General features: G+C 45.2%; 1 protein-coding gene across 2 annotated transcripts in view; it reads left to right on the forward strand.

The window, feature by feature from the left end:
- The first annotated feature begins 16,823 nt into the window (after window positions 1-16,823).
- The window catches only part of LOC137376069 (UDP-glucose 6-dehydrogenase-like), a 62,772-nt gene continuing 57,899 nt past the window's right edge, over window positions 16,824-21,696 (forward strand). Inside the window, exon 1 of one of the 2 annotated variants that reach the window (XM_068044079.1) lies at window positions 16,824-17,003. Coding sequence is in view for 1 of the 2 variants with exons in the window: in XM_068044078.1 (XP_067900179.1) it covers window positions 17,559-17,612 (54 nt within the window). In the remaining variant the exon portion in view is untranslated. Of the gene's footprint in view, window positions 17,004-17,543; window positions 17,613-21,696 lie in introns of those variants that run through there. The other variant, XM_068044078.1, reaches the window with a different exon arrangement.

The raw sequence follows: 21,696 nt of genomic DNA on the forward strand, positions 1-21,696 counted from the left end.
TACTCAAGTCTGGAGGTAACAAAAGAATAGATGAGGGTTTCAGCAGGGAAGAATAAGATAAGAACTTACGAAATAGGAGCAGGAGTAGGCCATACGGCCCCTCGATCCTACTCAACCATTCAATAAGACCATGGCTGATCTCCTACCTCAACTCCACTTTCCTGCTCCATCCCCATATCCCTTGATCCCCTTTTTCCCCAAAAATTAATTGATGTCAGTCTTGAATATACTCAACGACTGAGCATCCACAACTCTCCAGGGTAGAGAATTCCAAAGATTCACAGCCCATTGAGTGAAGAAATATCATAGAATTATTGAATAATACAGCACAAAAAGAGGCCATTCAGCCCATCGAGTCTGTGCCAGCTCTTTCGAAGAGCAATCCAATCAGCCCCACTCCCCCGCTCTTTCCCCATATCCCTGCAATTTATTTTCTTTTTCAAGTATTTATCCAATTACCTTTTGAAAGCTACTACTGAATCTGTATCCACCACCCGATCAGGCAGTGCGTTCCAAATCCTAACCACTCGTTGCTTCAAGAAAGTTTTTCCTCTTGTTGCCTCTGGTTCTTTTGCCAATCACCTTAAATCTGTACCCTCTGGTTATAACACCTTCAGACCTTGGAAACAGTTTCTCTTTATTTACTCTTTCCAAACCCTTCTTGATTTTAAACACAGCGATCCAAATCTTGTCTTGGCTGTCTGCTCCAAAGAGAACGATATCAGCTTCTCCACTCAATTTTGCCTCATCTGATTCCTAAATGGCTGACTCTTTATCCTAGGACCTTGACCCCCTAGTTCTAGACTCACTGTGCTGGGTGTTAGCTTATGTAATCCGTAGCATAACTCAGGTACAGCAATGCCCAATTTTAAAATTTTCATTCTTGCTTCCAAGGTCTGGCCCCTCCCTATCTCTGTATTCTCCTCCAGCCCGACAACCCTACAAGATCTTTGCATTCCTCCAATTCTGGCCTCTCCCACATCCCCAATATTTATCGCTCCACCATTGGCGTGCCTTCAGCTGCCCGGGCTCTAAGCTCTAGAATTCCCTTTCTAAACCTCGCCACCTCTCTACCACTCTGTCCTCCTTTAAGCCGCTGCTTAAAACCTACCTCTTTGAACAGCATCTAGCCTAGAAGCGCCTTGAGACATTTTATTACATTAAAGGTGCTATATAAATGCAATTTGTTGTTGTTCGATATCCCAGGTTATTTACCAGCTGTTAGTTAACCATCACCGTTATAAACAAGCCCTGCATCTGTCAGTAATTAATTTCACTGAGAAGACCATTTCCCTTGCTTTTTTTTGTCAAAGTTTGACACACGGACAGCACGCTCATAGGGCCTGGAGTCACACTGTTGGAAAGAGCCTGAATAAAGCCTGTCTGTTCTTGGATTCCGCTACCCGCAGTTCCCTCTGTTTGTCTTGGCTGTTGGACCCAAGCAGTGAATGTAATTGCAGACAAGAGGCCAAACACAAGACTGTTTGAAGAGGACCAGTTCGCAGAAATGGACTAGGCTGCAGTTTGGCACACCATTTTATAGAATCACATCATCAATTTGAATCCAGCATGAATTAATATTCCTCTTATTTCTCCATCCCCTTTTTATCTTATTTCAGCCATGGCTCAGTCAGTAGCACTCCAGCCTCTGAGTCAAAATGTTGTGCATTCAAGCCCTGCTCCAGAGACTTGTGCACAAAATCCAGGCTGACACTCCAGCAGAGTGCAGAGGGAGTGCTGCACTGCCAGAGGTGCTGTCTTTCGGATGACTTGTTCAGCTGAGGCGCCACCTGCCCTCTCAGATGGATGTAAAAGATCCCATGCTGCTATTCTGTGGAAGGGCAGGGCAGTCCTCCTCGGTCTCCCAGCCAATATTTATCCCTCAACCAAAATTTAAAAATAAACAGATTATTTGGTCCTTATCACATTGTTGTTTGTGGGAGCTTGCTGTGCGCAGATTGGCTGCCACATTTCCTACATTACAAGAGTGACTATGCTTCAAAAGCACATCATTGGCTGAAATCCTCCACCAGGCCTTAGTTACCTCCAAATGTGATTATTCTAATACTTTGCAGGCTGGTATCCCAGGTTGCACCCTCTGTAAACTTGAGCTCATCTAAAACACTTTGGCCCATATCCTAACTGGCACCAAGTCCTGTTTGCCTGTCATCCTTGTGCTCACTGACGTACATTAGCTCCCAGACCCCGAACGCATTGATTTGAAAATTCTCATCCTTAAGTTCGAATCCCTCCATGGCCTCGCCCCTCCCTATCTGTAACCTCCTCCTGCCCCACCACCCTCTGAGATCTCAATGTTCCTCCATCTCTGGTCTCTTGTGCATCTGCCATGTGATGTCATTCAATGGCGGAGTGGGCTCGAAGGGCTGAATGGCCTACTTCTACTCCTATTTCTTATGTTCTTATCCTCGATTCCTTTTCCCCACTGTACCCTCAGCTGTCTGGGCCCTAAACTCCAGAATTTCCTCCCTATATTTCGCTGCCTCTCCAGATCTGTCGCTTCCTTAAAGATGCTCCTTAAAACCTACCTCTTTGACTAAGCTTTTGGAGAGGCTTTGGAGGAGGATGGTGGGTCAAGTGTGTCAAAGGCTGCAGACAGGACAAGAGGAGGAGGAGGGGAAATTTACCTTTGTCACAGTCACACAGCGAGACATCTTAGATAAGAGCCATTTTCACACTGTGGCAGGGGCAGAAACCTGATTGGAGGGAAAGGTGGGCATGGATTTAGGAGAAGACAAACACGCTCGAGGATTTTGGAGAGGGAAAGGAGGTTGGGAGATGGTGTTTGCAAGGAGAATGGGAGTCATTGAGGAGAGGGCTGATGACAGTCGATTTAAAGGAGAGAGGGAAGGCACCTGAAGAGAAGGAACCGTTAATATTGGCTAACATGCAGAGCAGGAGGGGAAGTTGGTTGGTCAGCAGTTTAATGTGAATAAGATTGAGGGAACAGGAGGTGGGTTTCATGGACAAGATAAACTTGGACAGGGCACAATGGAAGCAGCTAGAATGGCCGACGATTATGAATTAATACACATGTCCCTAACTCTGAATAAATTTGGGTCCAGTAACTCGAACAAGCTCGGGACAGATAACAGGGGATGCAGAGGAAGCAAAAATGGGATTGAGAGAAAAGGAGAGCAGGGAAGGACTGTAGCTTTGAAAGGTATAAGCCTGTGTTCTAATATAATACAAGAACAGAGCAGATATCAGAACTTCTTGCACAAAGGAAAAATGACTCCTTTTGTGTCCCAGACACCAGACAAGGAGAAAACCATCCTCAGGGATACCGGTTGTTTTCAAAGCCAAACTGACAGAAATGCCATCGGTAGAACAAATACCATGGTATTAATAAAAGGGCTTACTGGCAAATGCTTGTGGTTCCTGGAGTTAAAAATTTACCGACAGAGTAAGTTGGTCACCAGGATAGTGACAGTCGGAATCATTCTGAGGTTACCCATGCAGGAGGTAGACCTATTGCTGGGCAATCACTTGGCAGGAAGCACAGTATTATACCCAGAGGGTCCAGAACAGTCCACGGAGACTGGATAAACTGAGGGGAAAAAACAAAACTCTGTACAACTGCAGTGGGTTGGGCAATTCCCAAAAATCCCACATGGGGCAATAGAGCCTGGGCCCAGATAGAGCCAAAAAGATTTAAAGAAACTAAGATAAAAGCTGCAAAAGTTGAAGGAAACGTAAGTGAGCTATGGTTAGCTGAAACCCATTTTTAAAGATTTAAATAGGGGCGAGGAAAGTTCCCAAACTGGAAAGCCAAGAATGAGGAAGATGCCTCACCTAGTTGAAGTTCCACAGAGCAGTGCAGTGGAAGCTGGACAACCACTTGCAAGCAGTAGCGTCCCAGAGGACATGGGACAGCTTAGGGAAACACCTATCTCTGAAATAAAATGAAAAGGGAAGGTAACATACGCTATTGCGAAAATCATAAGAAAACTAAAAGTGAGGTCACTGTGGATCGACCCACTGAGGAATCACATGATCAGGTTCCAAATCCAAAACTAATCAAACCCAACAATTTAGAGTCAGAACTCAGCAAGAACAAGGGGTAGGAAGAAATCTGAGCTGTCTCGCAGGGGCTAAAAAAACAATGTATCATCCACTATCAGCCTAGAAATAAGACTCTGTTTTGCGGAAGCAGTAGTTAAGGAATTAAAGCTTTTACAAACAATAACAAGCAATAACAGAAATGTGCATACTACAGACTTCAACAATCGCATGTTCCTGGAGAGTAACATTCTTGAAGTATAACAAACTGGTGCGAGAGAAACTACAACCTGATTTGACAACATGTAATCAAAAGAAATGCTATTTTTTGATAGTACCTCGTCCAAAGGGAGGATGTTGAACCTCAAATGGATGTTACCAGCAATGCCAGCTGCAGCAGTTGTAAGATGGAGGAGTGAATGAAATGAATGTGTACAGTGGTGTGACTATAAACGTTTTTACTGTTTCCTTTTTCCATCCTTCTAAACCCAAAAAACTAAAACACAAAAATTAAATCCAAGGAATTTTAATCTTTCCCTTTTGGAGGAGGTGTCACGCACACTCGAAGTGCGATGACACAACAATCACGGACTAACTCTGAAGAGTTATGAAAAACTGAATTTGTCTTTAAAAAATGAACCTTTATTTTAAAAAGTGAACATAAGTCAAAAATGGCCACCAAAGTAAAAGGGGATTGGCCTTTTGAGTATTCTGACAAAGACAAGGGACAAATCTTCAAAGCTAAGAGGTGTCACTTGCACCCCATCCTAAAAAAATTCCAGAGTGGAATGTCTTCTCAAACAAAGAAGTTATAAAGTAGCCACGTCCTGGGCAATTGTGTGGGAACAGATGAGAATGTCTCCTACCAGGAGGTGAGAGGTGACACAGTTTTACCTTAAAAAAGACAGCCAGAGAGAGAAGCAACATCCCAACAGCCCGTGTTCCAGCCAAGCAGCAGGTATGTGCCCTGCTGCAGCATCCTACATCTACATTATACAGCAGTGAGAACTAGAAGTGACCCACCGTCTTCAACTGAACCTTCAATCGAGAGAGAAATCTACTATCATCTCACACCTGCACCCATCGAGGTCCTAATTTCCAAGAAAATCCAACAGGTTTATTGTGACTTCTCCCCCACTAAAAGTTACCTTCCTTTTTCCCTTCTCTTTCTGTCTCTTGTGTGTGTGTGCAAATGCGAGAGTGGTTAGGGCCATCAAGCACCATCTATTCTAATCCCATTTTCCAGCACTTGGCCCGTAACCTTGTATGTTATGGTGTTTCAAGTGCTTGTCTAAATACTTCTTAAATGTTGTGAGGGTTCCTGCCTCTACCACCTCTTCAGGCAGTGTGTTCCAGATTCCAACTGCCCTCTGGATGACCGCAACGTTGTCCTGCATTTCAAGACCTGTGCAAGGTGTGCGATGCAAAAGGACACTGGGCCCGGCTCTGCAAGAAATCTGGCTCCAAAGACACAGCCAGAATTCACTGTAGGACGCAAGCAAACAGATGACAGATGCAGCAACAAGGCAACAACAGCAAGGAGAGCGCCAGAGACCTGCAGAAACACATGCCTATACACAAAGTCCACAGAGAAACAAACCTGAGTCAAGACTCAGAGAAGCAATTCTCAGTCAGAAGACGAGCAGGCATTTCACATTGTGAACCTGGCACATCATATTGATGAAGTCAAACAACTGGAAGCTTTTGCTACCATTAACGTCATGTGTCCAAAGAAAGCTGGCAAACACACACTCAAGGTTAAGATTGACACCGGAGCTAGTGCAAATATCCTACCAGTCTGAATCCTAAAGGACATATACTGGAGTCATTAGAAATCAATGATACAACTGACAAATGCAAAGTTATCTGCATACAACGGGTCACCCAACATTTGCAGTGGCACACTAATAGTGCAATGCAGCTATGGCAAGTTGGCATGGAAACCACAAATATTCTACCTGGTAGACACGAGCAGACCAGCAATGGCAGGACTACCAGCGTGTAAGGACCTCAACAACATAACCATCCACGAGGTCACCAAGTACCCATTACAGCAGAAGAGATCAAGGGCATTGAGTCACTGTTCCTCCAGGATCTCAGTAGTTCTGGTTTGGAGAATATCAGCCTCTTCTCAGAGACACCACACCAAGGGAAACATAGAAAATAGGAGCAGGAGTAGGCCATTCGGCCCTTCAAGACTGCTCCGCCATTCATTATGATCATGGCTGATCATCAAACTCAGTAACCTGTTCCCGCTTTTGCCCCATACCCTTTGATCTCTTTAGACCCAAGAGCTATATTTAACTCCTTCTTGAAAACATACAATGTTTTGGCCTCAACTGCTTTCTGTGGTATCACACTCTCTGGGTGAAGAAATTTTAGAATGAAGATCCAAATTAAAATGATGAAAGTTCTTTGTCAACAGGCAGCGTTTCCTTGCGCTTCAGCGACTTGGAAGAAGAGATTGACATTATCACTACTGAGAAGCAAAGGCTGGCAATGGGGAGCATTGCCAAGGGGAAATCTCCAAGGACCAGAACCCGCTCACAGACTCTGGCCAGCATCAAACGGTGAAGAATGGAAATCCAGCAGCAGCACGACTATGCTGCACCTTCACATCTGCTCTCGAGGCCAAGTCCTCCTCCCCAACAAGTCCTTGACCTTGAACCCAAGACCTTCAGACATGGAGGATGTGGAGAAGCGAAGGACATACAATGTCCTGAAGAGGCAGAGGAGGAATGGTTTGAAGCATTAACTATTGGATCTTCAAGATGAGGTGCTGGAAGTCTCCAAGAATGACAAGACCTCAAAAGCAGTCAATATGAGAAAAGCAACAGCATATTTTAGCAGGCTGAATGCGGAGAAACAGAAACTGAATGCAGAGAGGGAGAAACTTCAGAAAAAAACAGCAACAGATGAGACGTAGATTCCCAGTGTAAGCGTAGTCAAATCACTAAAATGGTATATGGACTTTTAAGCTGGCCGAGCGCGTCTACCCTGAGGCACAGTGTGGCTTTCGTGCAGAGAGATCGACCGTCGACATGCTGTTCTCCCTTCGTCAGATACAGGAGAAATGCCGCGAACAACAGATGCCCCTCTACATTGCTTTCATTGATCTCACCAAAGCCTTTGACCTCGTCAGCAGACGTGGTTTCTTCAGACTACTAGCAAAGTATCATCACCTCATTCCATGACAATATGAAAGGCACAATTCAACATGGTGGCTCTTCATCAGACCCCTTTCCTATCCTGAGTGGTGTGAAACAGGGCTGTGTTCTTGCACCCACACTTTTTGGGATTTTCTTCTCCCTGCTGTTTTCACATGCGTTCAAATCCTCTGAAGAAGGAATTTTCCTCCACACAAGATCAGGGGGAAGGTTGTTCAACCTTGCCCGTCTAAGAGCGAAGTCCAAAGTACGGAAAGTCCTCATCAGGGAACTCCTCTTTGCTGACGATGCTGCTTTAACATCTCACACTGAAGAGTGCCTGCAGAGTCTCATTGACAGGTTTGCGGCCGCCTGCAATGAATTTGGCCAAACCATCAGCCTCAAGAAAACGAACATCATGGGGCAGGACGTCAGAAATGCTCCATCCATCAATATTGGCGACCACGCTCTGGAAGTGGTTCAAGAGTTCACCTACCTAGGCTCAACTATCACCAGTAACCTGTCTCCAGATGCAGAAATCAACAAGCGCATGGGAAAGGCTTCTACTGCTATGTCCAGACTGGCCAAGAGAGTGTGGGAAAATGGCGCACTGACACGGAACACCAAAAGTCCGAGTGTATCAGGCCTGTGTCCTCAGTACCTTGCTCTATGGTAGCGAGGCCTGGACAACGTATGTCAGCCAAGAGCGACGTCTCAATTCATTCCATCTTCGCTGCCTCCGGAGAATACTTGGCATCAGGCGGCAGGACTGTATCTCCAACACAGAAGTCCTCGAGGCGGCCAACATCCCCAGCTTATACACACTACTGAGTCAGCGGTCAGCGGCGCTTGAGATGGCTTGGCCATGTGAGCCGCATGGAAGATGGCAGGATCCCCAAAGACACATTGTACAGCGAGCTCGCCACTGGTATCAGACCCACCGGCCGTCCATGTCTCCGCTTTAAAGACGTCTGCAAACGCGACATGAAGTCCTGTGACATTGATCACAAGTCGTGGGAGTCAGTTGCCAGCATTCGCCAGAGCTGGCGGGCAGCCATAAAGGCGGAGCTAAAGTGTGGCGAGTCGAAGAGACTTAGCAGTTGGCAGGAAAAAAGACAGAGGCGCAAGGGGAGAGCCAACTGTGTAACAGCCCCGACAAACAAATTTTTCTGCAGCACCTGTGGAAGAGCCTGTCACTCTAGAATTGGCCTTTATAGCCACTCCAGGCGCTGCTCCACACACCACTGACCACCTCCAGACACTTACCATTGTCTCTCGAGACAAGGAGGCCAAAGAAGAAGACTTGTAAATTACGCAATTCCAATCCACCACCTGTAATTTTTATAGTCTCCATACTTGTAGTATATGAGACTTATCTTTGGAAAGAAAGGGGATGTTGTATGACTGCCTTTAAAAGTGATGTCCCTTTAAGATCTTCATATGCTAATGAGCTAAGTACCAGGATGTAGTCATGTGACTACAAGGCAGAGTCACTCTGCAACTGTAACACCAAAAGTAAGGTTCTCTAAATAGTTAGATCCGTACTGTATTCGCTGTAATAAACCAGTTTGAGATCTTCACTGGACTCCACGTATCTAATGTATGTTGCATCAGACAACATAAAGAACTCATTACAGTTTGTTCTTCAGCCCAGGTGAGTGAGTTTCTGAAACAAAAACAGAAAATGCTGGCAATACTCAGCAGGTCAGGCAGCATCTACAGAGAGAGAAACAGAGTTAACGTTTCAGATCTGAGACCTTTCATCAGAATTGGCAAAGGTTAGAAATGTAATGGGTTTTGAGCAAGTGAAGGAGAGGAGGGGGGGAAGAAGAACACAAGGGAAGGAATGTCTTAGGGCGGAGAGCAGGAGAAATTAAATGACAAAAGGTTTCATGGTACAAAGCCAAGTAAAGAAACAAAAGATGTGTCTGGATGAGGTGCAGATAGTATAGCAGTCGGCTGAACACAAAGTGAAGGGATTAAGAAAGAAATTGTTGGGGGGAGGGGGGTGGTGAGTAACAAACCAGAAAAAAAATGAGAAAAGGAAAAAGAAAATGGGGGCAGAGGTTATGATGTAAAATTATTAAACTCAATGTTGAGTCCTGAAGGCCATAAGGTGCCCAGTTGAAAGTTGAGGTGCTGTTCCTCGAGCTTGCATTGAGCTTCATTGGAACACTAGCAGGCCAAGGACAGAAAGGTCAGAGTGGGAGCATGGTGGGAAATTAAAATGGCAGGCGACGGGATGCTTGGGGACACACATGTGGAATGAATGCAGGTGTTTCACAAAGCAGTCACCCAGTCTGCGTTTAGTCTCCCTGGAGTAGAGGAGACCACATTGTGAGCAGCGAATACAGTATACTAAATTGAAAGAAGTACAAGTAAGTCGCTGTTTCACTTGGAAGGAGTGCTTGGGGCCTTGGATGGTAGGAAGGGAGGAGGTAAGAGGGCAGGTATTACATCTCTTGTGCTTGCATGGGAAAGTTCCATAGGAAAAGGGGAGGTGTTGGGGGTGACTGAGGAGTGGACTAGGGTGTCACCAAGAGAATGGTCCCTTCGAAATCCTGAAAGGGAAGGGAAAATGTGTTTGCTGGCATTCTACTGGAGATGGCGGAAATGGCAGAGGATGATCCGTTGAATAAGGAGGCTGGTGGGCTGGAAGGTGAGGGCAAGGGAACCGAATTATGGTTCAGGGAGGGTGAAGAAGGGGTGAGAGCATAAGTGCATGAAATAGATTGAACATAGTTGAAGACCCTGTCAACACCGGGGCGGTTGGGGGTGTGGGGGGTGCGGATCCTCGGTTGAGGAAAAAGGGAGACATATCAGAAGTGCTAGTATGGAAGGTGATTTTCTGGCAAGGTACAGGCTGAAGCTGAAAAACCAGTCTAATCAGTGGCCAGTCACAGGATCAGTAGGGGACTGAAGTGTCTCAATTACAGCAGTGGTGGGGGAAGGGCAGTAAACTGATCAAAGTTACTTTAGATATTGCAAAAGAGTAGCAGATCAGAGATAGAATTTGGGCCTCACCATATAGCCAGTGTAGTCCAGAGCAGAAACATCCTCTTGATGACGAGAAGTCCAGGAATTTGAAGCCAAGTTTGAGAGAAGATCGAGGTCTAGATTTTTTTCAGGTCTTTTCCGCAGCTCAAAGAGCAGCAGATAATAGTTCGAAGCAGAGTCTTTGTTTATTCCAATGTAGTCTAGCACAGAAACGTGGTCATGTTGTCTAGAGCAGTCCAGGATTTGTAGCAAGGTTTGACAGAAAATCCACGTCCAGGATTTGAACTATAATGAGAAACAAATACAGAAACAAAAATATTTCAAAGGAGGTGTAAACCATTGCATCAGAGGAGCAGAGGGGGATGGAGCATGGACAATCTGGCCCAGAATGTGGCTAAGAAGAACAGGGAGACCTCAGGAGCAGTTAGGATCCAGTTGTTGTGGTCCATGTCGGGACCAACAACATAGGGAAGAGTAAGCAAGAGGTCCAGTTTGGAAAGTACTAGGAGCTAAATTAGAGATCATGACCTCAAATGTTATAATCTCTGGATTATTACCTGAGCCACATGGTTTAGGGATGAGCAAATTAAGGAGGTGAACATGTGGCTGAAAGAGCTAAGAGGGGTTCCATTTCATGGGACACTGGCACTAGTATTGGGGCAGGAAGGAACTGTACCGCTGGGACTGTCTCCACCTGAACCGAGCTGGGAACAGGATCCTAGTGGAAAGGATAAGTAGAGCAGTCACAAGGAAATTAAATGAGTAAGTGAGAAGGCTTCAGGTGGAAAAGGTAGTATTAGTAATAGTTTGAAAACAAATGAAAGGGAAGAGAGTAGATTCATAGTCAGAAATTGTGCTTTAAGCTCTATAGGTAAAGGAAAAATAAAAAGACGTAAAGTGATTAAACCAGGAGAGAGAAATTAAAAAAACGCATGTCAGTAAATCTTTAGAGCAGAAGCACAGGATAGGATGTGTGGCCCAAAAACGCACCCTTTACACAAATGCACGGAACAAATTGAATGAACTAAAGACGCCAATTCAACTCGGAAGTTACAATATGGCAGCCATTACTGAGACATGGCTGTAGGACAGTTAGGACTGGGAGCTAAATATACCAGGTTATAAGGTCTACAGGAAAGATAGGGAAAATGGTAAAGAGAGTGAGGAGTAGCTTTAGTGATTCAGGATGAAATCGCTTCAATGATAAGAATGGACATATCGAGAGGTAAGCAGGCAATGGAGACTTTCTGGGTAGAATTAACATACGCGCATATGTATTAGGAGCAGGAGCAGGCCACACAGTCCCTCGAGCCTGCTCCGCCATTCAACAAGCTCATGGCTGATCTGATTGTAACCTCAACTCCACATTAAGAAATAGAAAAGGATTTAAGACTGTAGTGAGAGTTGTGTATAAGCCCCTGGTAGCAACTGTGAAGTGGTAGACTGTATAAACAGAGAGATCAGACAAGCATGTAGCAAAGGCAAAGTGGTTTCAATGGAGGGAATGGAGATTTTAACTTTCATACAGATTGGGATAAGCAGACTAGCACCTGCCAGAAAGGTAGTGAAACTCTTGTGTGTCCAGGATAGTTTCCTGCAACAATATGTCCTAGAACCAACAAGGGGCATGCCATTTTAGATTTAGTAATGAGTAATGAGCCTGATTTAGTTAATAGCTTAATGTGCATGACATTCATTCAATAGTGATCATACTATGTTGAGTCCAACATCGTGTTTGAAAGGGAGAATTGTGAAACAGCTATTAAGATTCTAGAATTAGCTCAGGCTGATGTCAATGAAATGAGACAGAGACCGTCACCAGTGAACTGGGCAAACCTGTTAATGGGTAAAATTACAGGAGATCGGGAGGGTTGGGGGGGCGGCATTCAAAAAATAATTTGAGATGCAGAACCAGTTTATACCCCCAAGGCCAAGAGCTCTTCTTGTCAGAAGAAACAGCCATGGACGTATAAAAAGGTAAGAGACAACATAAAACTAAAAGAAAAAGCAAGCAAAAATGTTTTTAACGAAGCACACCACCTGGCAAATGGGAAAAATACAAAGAAGGGCAAAGGGTGACAAAGCAGTTACTAAGAGCTACAAAAGGCACGCATGAAAAGAAACTTGTAATGGGTATCAAAATCAATACAAAATGTCTTGACAATTATATTAGGGTAAAGGTGGAGTTCAGGAGCAATGTGAGCCCTTGAAAACTGAAAATGGTGATAATGTAAGTGAAAATAAGGAAACGGTGGACATGTTAAGTAATTACTTAGCATCACTATTTACAATAAAGGAAGAAACCAGCATGCCAGACATCCCAAGAAAATTAATATATTGAATCAGGGACAAAATTAACTTAAGCAAGACAGCAGAAAATAATGGCACCAAAAGAGTGACAAATCCCCAAACCAGGTTTCCATTCCAGGGTTTTAAAAGAAGTAGGGGAGAATATTGCTGATTCCCTAGCTATAATCTTATAAAGTTCACTCGATTCGGGAACCATTCCTTTAGATTGGAAAATTGTGCATATCACTCCACAATTTAAGATAGAGGGAAACCAACGAAGTATAGACCAGTTAGCCTAATACCTTTTATCGGAAAATTTTTTTTCTTTTGGGCCTCCTTATCTCGAGAGACAATGGATACGCGCCTGGAGGTGGTCAGTGGTTTGTGAAGCAGCGCCTGGAGTGGCTATAAAGGCCAATTCTGGAGTGACAGGCTCTTCCACAGGTGCTGCAGAGAAATTTGTTTGTTGGGGCTGTTGCACAGTTGGCTCTCCCCTTGCGCCTCTGTCTTTTTTCCTGCCAACTACTAAGTCTCTTCGACTCGCCACAATTTAGCCCTGTCTTTATGGCTGCCCGCCAGCTCTGGCGAATGCTGGCAACTGACTCCCACGACTTGTGATCAATGTCACACGATTTCATGTCGCGTTTGCAGACGTCTTTATAACGGAGACATGGACGGCCGGTGGGTCTGATACCAGTGGCGAGCTCGCTGTACAATGTGTCTTTGGGGATCCTGCCATCTTCCATGCGGCTCACATGGCCAAGCCATCTCAAACGCCGCTGACTCAGCAGTGTGTATAAGCTGGGGGTGTTGGCCGCTTCAAGGACTTCTGTGTTGGAGATATAGTCCTGCCACCTGATGCCAAGTATTCTCCGAAGGCAGCGAAGATGGAATGAATTGAGACGTCGCTCTTGGCTGGCATACGTTGTCCAGGCCTCGCTGCCGTAGAGCAAGGTACTGAGGACACAGGCCTGATACACTCGGACTTTTGTGTTCCGTGTCAGTGCGCCATTTTCCCACACTCTCTTGGCCAGTCTGAACATAGCAGTGGAAGCCTTACCCATGCGCTTGTTGATTTCTGCATCTAGAGACAGGTTACTGGTGATAGTTGAGCCTAGGTAGGTGAACTCTTGAACCACTTCCAGAGCGTGGTCGCCAATATTGATGGATGGAGCATTTCTGACATCCTGCCCCATGATGTTCGTTTTCTTGAGGCTGATGGTTAGGCCAAATTCATTGCAGGCAGCCGCAAACCTGTCGATGAGACTCTGCAGGCATTCTTCAGTGTGAGATGTTAAAGCAGCATCGTCAGCAAAGAGGAGTTCTCTGATGAGGACTTTCCGTACTTTGGACTTCGCTCTTAGACGGGCAAGGTTGAACAACCTGCCCCCTGATCTTGTGTGGAGGAAAATTCCTTCTTCAGAGGATTTGAACGCATGTGAAAGCAGCAGGGAGAAGAAAATCCCAAAAAGTGTGGGTGCGAGAACACATTACTAAAATTACATTACTAAAAACACATTACGGAAAATTACTAGAGCCTTTAATTAAGCTTCTACAAGGGAGTCAAGGGTTATGGGGAGGCAGACAGGAAAGTGGAGTTAAGGCCACAATCAGATCAGCCATGATCTTATTGAATGGTGGAGCAGGCTCAAGGGGAGAGGGGGGGGGTGGGGAAATGTCTATGGATGTTGCTCAAATGGATTTCCAGAAGGCATTTATTAGAATCCCTCATAAGAGACTGTTAGCTAAAATGGAAGTTCATGGAATTGAAGGCAAAGTATTGACCTGGTTAGGAAATCCACTGAACGGCAGGAGACAGAGAGCAGGGATAATGGGAAGCTACGCTAATTGACAGGATGTGACTACTGGTGTCCCATAACAATCAATTTTGGGGCCTCAACTATTCACTATTATTATTAAAACCTCATGATGGGATAGAGAGCCACATATCCAAATTTGCCAATGACACAAAGATAGGTGGCAGCATAGATGGAATTATAAAGTTACAAAGAGAAATTGATAGATGGAGTGAATGGGCAAAACTGTGACAATTTGCTTTCAATATAGGCAAATGTAATGTCATCCACTTTGAACCAAAAAAGAATAGAACAGGGGACTTTCTAAATGGTGACAAGCCATAAAAGAGTAGAGGTCCAAAGAGACTTGGGGCTCCAGGCACATAGATCATTAAAATGTCATAAGCACTTACAGAAAATAATCCAAAAAACTAGTGGAATGTTGGCCTTTATATCTGGAGGACTAGAATAAAGGGGGTAGAGGTCATGCTTCAGGAATACAAAGCCCTGGTTAGACCATACCTGGAGTTACTGTGAGCAGTTCTGGCCACCAAACCTTAGGAAGGATATATTGGCTTTGGAGGGAGCGCAACGTAGATTTCCTAGAATGATACCTGACCTCCAAGGGTTAAATTTCGAGCAGAGATTATACAAACTACAGTTGTATTTCCTGGAATTTAGAAGGTTTAGGGTGATTTGATTGATGTTTTTAAGATATTAAGGGGAATAGATAGAGTCGATAGAGAGAAACTATTTTCACTGGTTGGGGAGTCTAGGCCTAGGGGACATAGTTTAAAAATAGGAGCCAAACCTTTCAGGATTGAAATTAGGATAGCAGGAAAGGGTGGGAGAGGTTTGGAAAGCTCTTCCACAAACAGCAATTGCTGCTAGATCTATTGTTAAATTTAAAACAGATTGATGGATTTTTGTTAACTGCAGGTATTAGGGAATATGGGGCAATATGGAGTTAGGTCGCAGATCAGCCATAATCTCATTGCATGGCGGAAAAGGCTTGAGGGGCTGAATATGCTCCTCCTCTTCCAATGTTTTTATAGGGAAAGATTGAGCAAGCGAGAGGTGGGGTGGGGTGGGGTGGGGGGGTGGGGGTGCCTGCTGTTTCTCTGGAAAAGCAAAGACTAACAGGAGACCTGATAGAGATCTTTAAAATTACAAAAGAGTTTGATAGGGTGGGTATAGCGAAACTGTGAGAAACACTTGTGGGGATTCCAGATCGAGGGATGCCCCTGCACTCCTATATGCTTTGGATACTGGGAAAATCTACAGCAGGCACCTCAAGGCACTGCAGAATTACCACCAACACTGTCTCCACAAAATCCTTCACATTCTTTGACAGAATAGGCTGTTGAATGTCAGCATCTTCTCCCAAGCCAACATGGTGGTGCTGATTTGGGGGCAGAATAGGAAGAGTGTGAGGAGACTCATGGGGAGTATCAACACTCTGCTAGACCAGTTGGGCCAAATGGCCTGTTCCTGTGCTGTAGATTCCTTGTAACAAAGAACTGTTTGTTATCTCACGAGGAAGATCTCCCCTTCCCCTCTTTTCATAGATCTTTAATGTCAACCAGAATGGGCAGAGAGGGACCTGATCGAATTGATAGGTCAGTAACCAGAGGACACAGATTGAAGATAATCGCCAAAAGAACCAGAGGGGAAATGAGGAGATTTCTTTTTTATGCAGCGGGTTATGATCCAGAATTCACTGCCTATAACCTTGTAAAACATTCTGAGGTGCTTCACAGGAGCATTATCAAACAAAATTTCACACTGAGTCACAAGGAGGTATTAGTAAAGCTGATCAAAAGCTTGGTCAAAGAGATTGGTTTCAAGGAGCAATTTTAAGGAGAGGCAGAGAGGAGAGTCTAGGTGGTGGAAGTAGATTCAGTAGTAATTTTCAAAAGGGGGGGGGAATTAATTGAAGGGCAGAAAATACAGGGCTTTGTCCACCACCGAATGTTGCAGACTGGCACATTCCAAGGTCCAGGACTACGTGCTGAGGGACTCATTAAAGCTTGGGGCAGCCGCAGCAAAGGCTCAATGGGGAAAGACCACAGTGCAAGGTTCCCCCACCAAGCTGGACTGAGGGGCTGGATCCATGGGAAACCCCTCGAACTGTATCGTTAATATTCTCAATTGCTGTAAATGTAAAACTGTAATTGACATGAAAATTGTGAAACGGAAGGGTTGGGAAGAAACTCATGACAGTATTGAAGGAAACTGATCTCCCTTGCAATGTTTGTATTTTTTGGTGCTGTTTGGAAACTGTTTGGCAATGTAATTTTTACAGATTTTTATGAATAAAGTATATTTTGGAAATAAAAAAAAAGAAAATACAGGGCTTTGCGGAAAGAGGAGGGGGGGGGGAGTGGAACTGATTGGGGAGCTCTTTCAAAGAGCCGGCACAGACACGATGGGCCGAATGGTCTCCTTCTGAGCAATCTAGTTCCTTCTCGCACAAAAAAGCCTTCACTGGTAGACAAACCAGGCGGAGTCACTGGTTGTCAGAACCTCTATCCCTCCCACCGTCCATGACATCAACAGCGAGCTGACGCGGCCAAGCTCCCGGTTTAGAAACTGACGCTTGCGTGGCTCCTGGATGAGTCGGTGGGGAATCAATTTCAAGTCTCCGGGAATTGGGAATTAACAAGTAATTATAGCCAGCGCCGCCCCAATCCCAGCGTTACTTCCTGTGTCTCCCACCACCATTCATCCGTCTGCGAATTTTATCAGTTCTTGGGTAAGAGTTTTGAGGATTTTTTTTTAGTACATGCTATTGCATTGAGTAGATTATTTTTATGCTGTCTTTATTGGGGTTGGTTTTCTCTTTGGGAGAGGGATCAGGAATTTATACTTTTATAGGTTTAATCTATCAATAGATTTGCAACTGCTTTTTAAAAAACAATGCGGCAGAGTTGAAGAGTCGGGGTGTCTCTGCTTCTCATTGCTTGGCTCCGGGCGGATTTACTGTGGTTCGTGGAGTTCCCTCTGTGGATGATTGATTCGCTCAGAGTGCGGACCTTAAACCCCTACATACTGCTTCCGCAAATATCTCCACCCCCCCAAAAAAAAACCCTACCCCAGAAAGGGAAGAGATTTTGACCCATTGGTTGTAAGTTACCAGGCTGGAAACGAACTTGTTCACCTCCAAACATCAGCATCTGCTGTAGGAAGAGCGATGTATGGGTTTTAAAGACTGTTGGAGAGAGGGAGGCGAGGCGAGGCATTGTCCACCAGCACTCACTGAATTCTGAAGTTGGGGTATAACGTGTGAACTCACTGAAAGATTGCATTTATGCACCGTCTTTCAGAACCTCAGGATGTCCCAAAACCCTTTACAGCCAATGAGGTACTTTATATTAAAAAATATATAGTTACTGTTGTAACAAGAAACGTGGCAATAATTTCTGCACATCTATCAAACAATGACCTGTTTTTAGTGACGCTGGTTGTACATTGACCCAGGGCACTGAGAACTCCTTAGGATCTTTTCTTTTCTTTTTCTTCTTTTGGGCCTCCTTATCTCGAGAGACAATGGATACGCGCCTGGAGGTGGTCAGTGGTTTGTGAAGCAGCGCCTGGAGTGGCTATAAAGGCCAATTCTGGAGTGACAGGCTCTTCCACAGGTGCTGCAGAGAAATTTGTTTGTTGGGGCTGTTACACAGTTGGCTCTCCCCTTGCGCCTCTGTCTTTTTTCCTGCCAACTACTAAGTCTCTTCGACTCGCCACAATTTAGCCCTGTCTTTATGGCTGCCCGCCAGCTCTGGCGAATGCTGGCAACTGACTCCCACGACTTGTGATCAATGTCACACGATTTCATGTCGCGTTTGCAGACGTCTTTATAACGGAGACATGGACGGCCTGTGGGTCTGATACCAGTGGCGAGCTCGCTGTACAATGTGTCTTTGGGGATCCTGCCATCTTCCATGCGGCTCACATGGCCAAGCCATCTCAAGCGCCGCTGACTCAGTAGTGTGTATAAGCTGGGGGTGTTGGCCGCTTCAAGGACTTCTGTGTTGGAGATATAGTCCTGCCACCTGATGCCAAGTATTCTCCGGAGGCAGCGAAGATGGAATGAATTGAGACGTCGCTCTTGGCTGGCATACGTTGTCCAGGCCTCGCTGCCGTAGAGCAAGGTACTGAGGACACAGGCCTGATACACTCGGACTTTTGTGTTCCGTGTCAGTGCGCCATTTTCCCACACTCTCTTGGCCAGTCTGAACATAGCAGTGGAAGCCTTACCCATGCGCTTGTTGATTTCTGCATCTAGAGACAGGTTACTGGTGATAGTTGAGCCTAGGTAGGTGAACTCTTGAACCACTTCCAGAGCGTGGTCGCCAATATTGATGGATGGAGCATTTCTGACATCCTGCCCCATGATGTTCGTTTTCTTGAGGCTGATCTTTAGGCCTCAGTTTAATGTCTCTTCTGTAAGAAGGAACCTTCAATAGTGCAGCATTCCTTCAGTACTGCACTAGAATGTCAGCCTGGGTTATGGGCAGGATTTTACGCCGGGCGGACGGGAACTCGCGTCCACCCAGCCCGGGGATCCAACTCGCATTTTATGGGTCCCCGGGCTTTAAATGTTCCGAAGCGGGACGCCCCGCCTCAGTGAGCTGCCGGCCAATCATCAGGCCATCAGCTTTTATTCCCAGCAGTGCCACCAGGAGCGGTGGCCACTGCTGGGACTGCAGCCCAGCCAAGGACATGGAGCCAGGACTGAAGGTAAGTAAGGGTTGCCTCGCCAGGCTAATCGGTCGCGGTCCGGCGAGGCAAGGATGGTCGCTTGGGGGGAAGGGGAAGGGGGGGTGCGTCTCGGGTCCTGGGGATATGGGGGCGGCCATTCACATCTGCCGGACACCCGTTTGCCATGGGTAAAATACCAGTGGAGGTGGGCGAAGGCCCTTAAGTGGTCACTTAAGGGGCGGAGGCCGGTAAGGCCTCCAAGAGCCCCCCGCTCAACTTTATGCTACTACCCCACGCCCCCCCCCCCCCCCCAGCTCGCTGGGGTGGCATAAAATGTGCCTGGGGTGGGACTTGAACACACAGCTGTCTGATGCAGAAGCATGTGTGTCCCACTCAGCCCTGGCTGACAATGCAACTGATGTAGTGACTAAAGTCTGCAATTTTTCTTGTTGGTTGTATTGAGTGGGCAAGTGCTGTCAAGTTGCTCATCCCCAGTACAAAACCATTGAGTATCCAATTTGACCGTCACTCAGTGCCAGTTTTGGGAGTGGCCAGTTTCAGAATTCTGGATTCTCCTGAGGTTAAGACAAACAGGAGAGAGCTTTACTCTGTAGCTGCCCATTCCCTAACTGAACTGCGAGTGCTTCAGTGTTGCAAACAGAAAGTCATTCTATTCCCTGGTACTGACTCTTTACTGCAACAAATTATCCAATTGTTATCAGATTATTATTTGCAAATTGGCTGCTGTTTCCTACATGATATCAGTGACTGCACTTCAAAAAAAAGTTCCATTGTCAGTAAAGTGCTTTGTCCTGAGGTGGTGCTGTATAAATTCAAGTCTTTTACTGAGATCGCAACAAATTCCAAGTTCTGCAGCAGATGTTAAATTGCAACCTAATGACAATTATGATATTTGGTAACTTGACTGGTTAGTATGTTCAGTAATAATATTCACATTACTGAATAACTCCATGACTGCTTCTGGGCCAATTATATCCTTCATTTCCATAAAACGTACAGCTCAGAAACAGGGGCATTCAGCCCAATTGGTCTATGTTGGAGTTAGGAACACAGGAGCAGGAGTAGACCATTCAGCCCATCGAGCCTGCTCCGTTAGTCAATATGATCATGGCTGACCATCTACTTCAAGGCCTTTTTCCCACACTATCCCATATCCCTTTGTCATTTGTATTTCGAAATCTGTCAATCTCTGCATTAAACATAGTCAATGACTGAGCTTCCACAGCCCTCTGGGGTAGAGAATTCCAAAGATATCTCCTCATCTCTGTCCTAAGTGGCTTCCCCCTTATTTTGAAATTGTCTCCCCTGGTTCTAGACTCCCTGACCAGGGGAAACTTCTTAGCTGCATCTACCCTGTCTATCCCTTTTTAAGTATTTTGTAGGTTTCAATGAGATCACCTCTCATTTGTTGAAACTAAAGAATACAGGCCCAGTTTTCCCAATCCTGGGAACAGGTCTGGTGAACCTTTGTTGCACTCCCTCCATGGCAATAATATCCTTCCTAAGGTAAGGGGAGCAAATCCGCACACAGTACTCCAGGTGCGGTCTAACCAAGGTTCTATACAATTGAAGCAAGACTTCACTACTCCTGTACTCAAATCCTCTTGTGATAAAGGCTAACATACAATTAGCCGCCTTAATTGCTTGTTGTACCTGCATGTTAGCTTTCAGTGACTTATTGACAAGGACACCCAGGTCCCTTTGTAAATCTACACTTTCTAATCTCTTACCATTTAAGAAATACTCTGCACATCTGTTCCTCCTACCAAAATGGATAACCTCACATTTTTCCACATTATATTCTATCTGCCACGTTCTTGCCCACTCACTAAGTGTATCCAAATCCCCTTGAAGCCACTTTGCATCTTCCTGAACACACATTCCCACCTAGTTTTGTGTCATCCGCGAACTTTGAAATATTACATTTGGTCCCCACGTCCAAATCATTGATATATATTGTGAACAGCTGGGGCCCAAGTACTGATCCTTGCGGTACCCCACTAGTCACAGCCTGCCAACGCGAGAATAACCCATTTATTCCTACTCTCTGCTTTCTGCCTGTTAACCAATCCTTAATCCATGACGGTATATTATCTCCTATCCCATTTGCTTTAATTTTGCTAACCAACTTGCTGTGGGGAACTTTATCAAAAGCCTTCTGAAAATCCAAGTATACCTTGTCCACCAACTCCCCTTTATCAGTTTTGTTAGTAACATCCTCAAAAATCTCCAACAGGTTCATCAAACATGATTTCCCATTCATAAATCCATGTTGACTGTGCCCAATCAGATTGTTTGTGCTCCAGTTGAGCCTTGTCCCACTTTACTTCATCTGACCCTATTGGTATAACCTTCTGTTTCCTTCCCCCCCCACCCCCCCCCTTGTGTTTGTCCAGCTTCCTTTTAAACGTATCTATACCATTCTCCTAAACTATTCCTTGTGGTAGTGAGTTTCACATTCTTAGCACTCTCTCAGTAAGGAAGTTTCGCTTGTGTTCCCTATTGAATTTATTAGTGACCATCATATTTATGGGACCTAGTTTTGGTCTCCCTGACAAGTGAAAACATCTTCTGTAAGTCTACCCTATCAAATCCCTTCATGATCTTGAAAACCTCGACCAGGTCACCACTCAGCCTTTTTTCCTGAAGAGCCCCAACCTGTTCAATCATTGCTAGTTATGGTTATAATCGCTCAGTTCTGGTATCACCCTTGTAAATCCTTTGCA

Source organism: Heterodontus francisci, chromosome 12 (assembly GCF_036365525.1).
Source record: "Heterodontus francisci isolate sHetFra1 chromosome 12, sHetFra1.hap1, whole genome shotgun sequence".
NCBI classification, from domain to species: Eukaryota; Metazoa; Chordata; class Chondrichthyes; order Heterodontiformes; family Heterodontidae; genus Heterodontus; species Heterodontus francisci.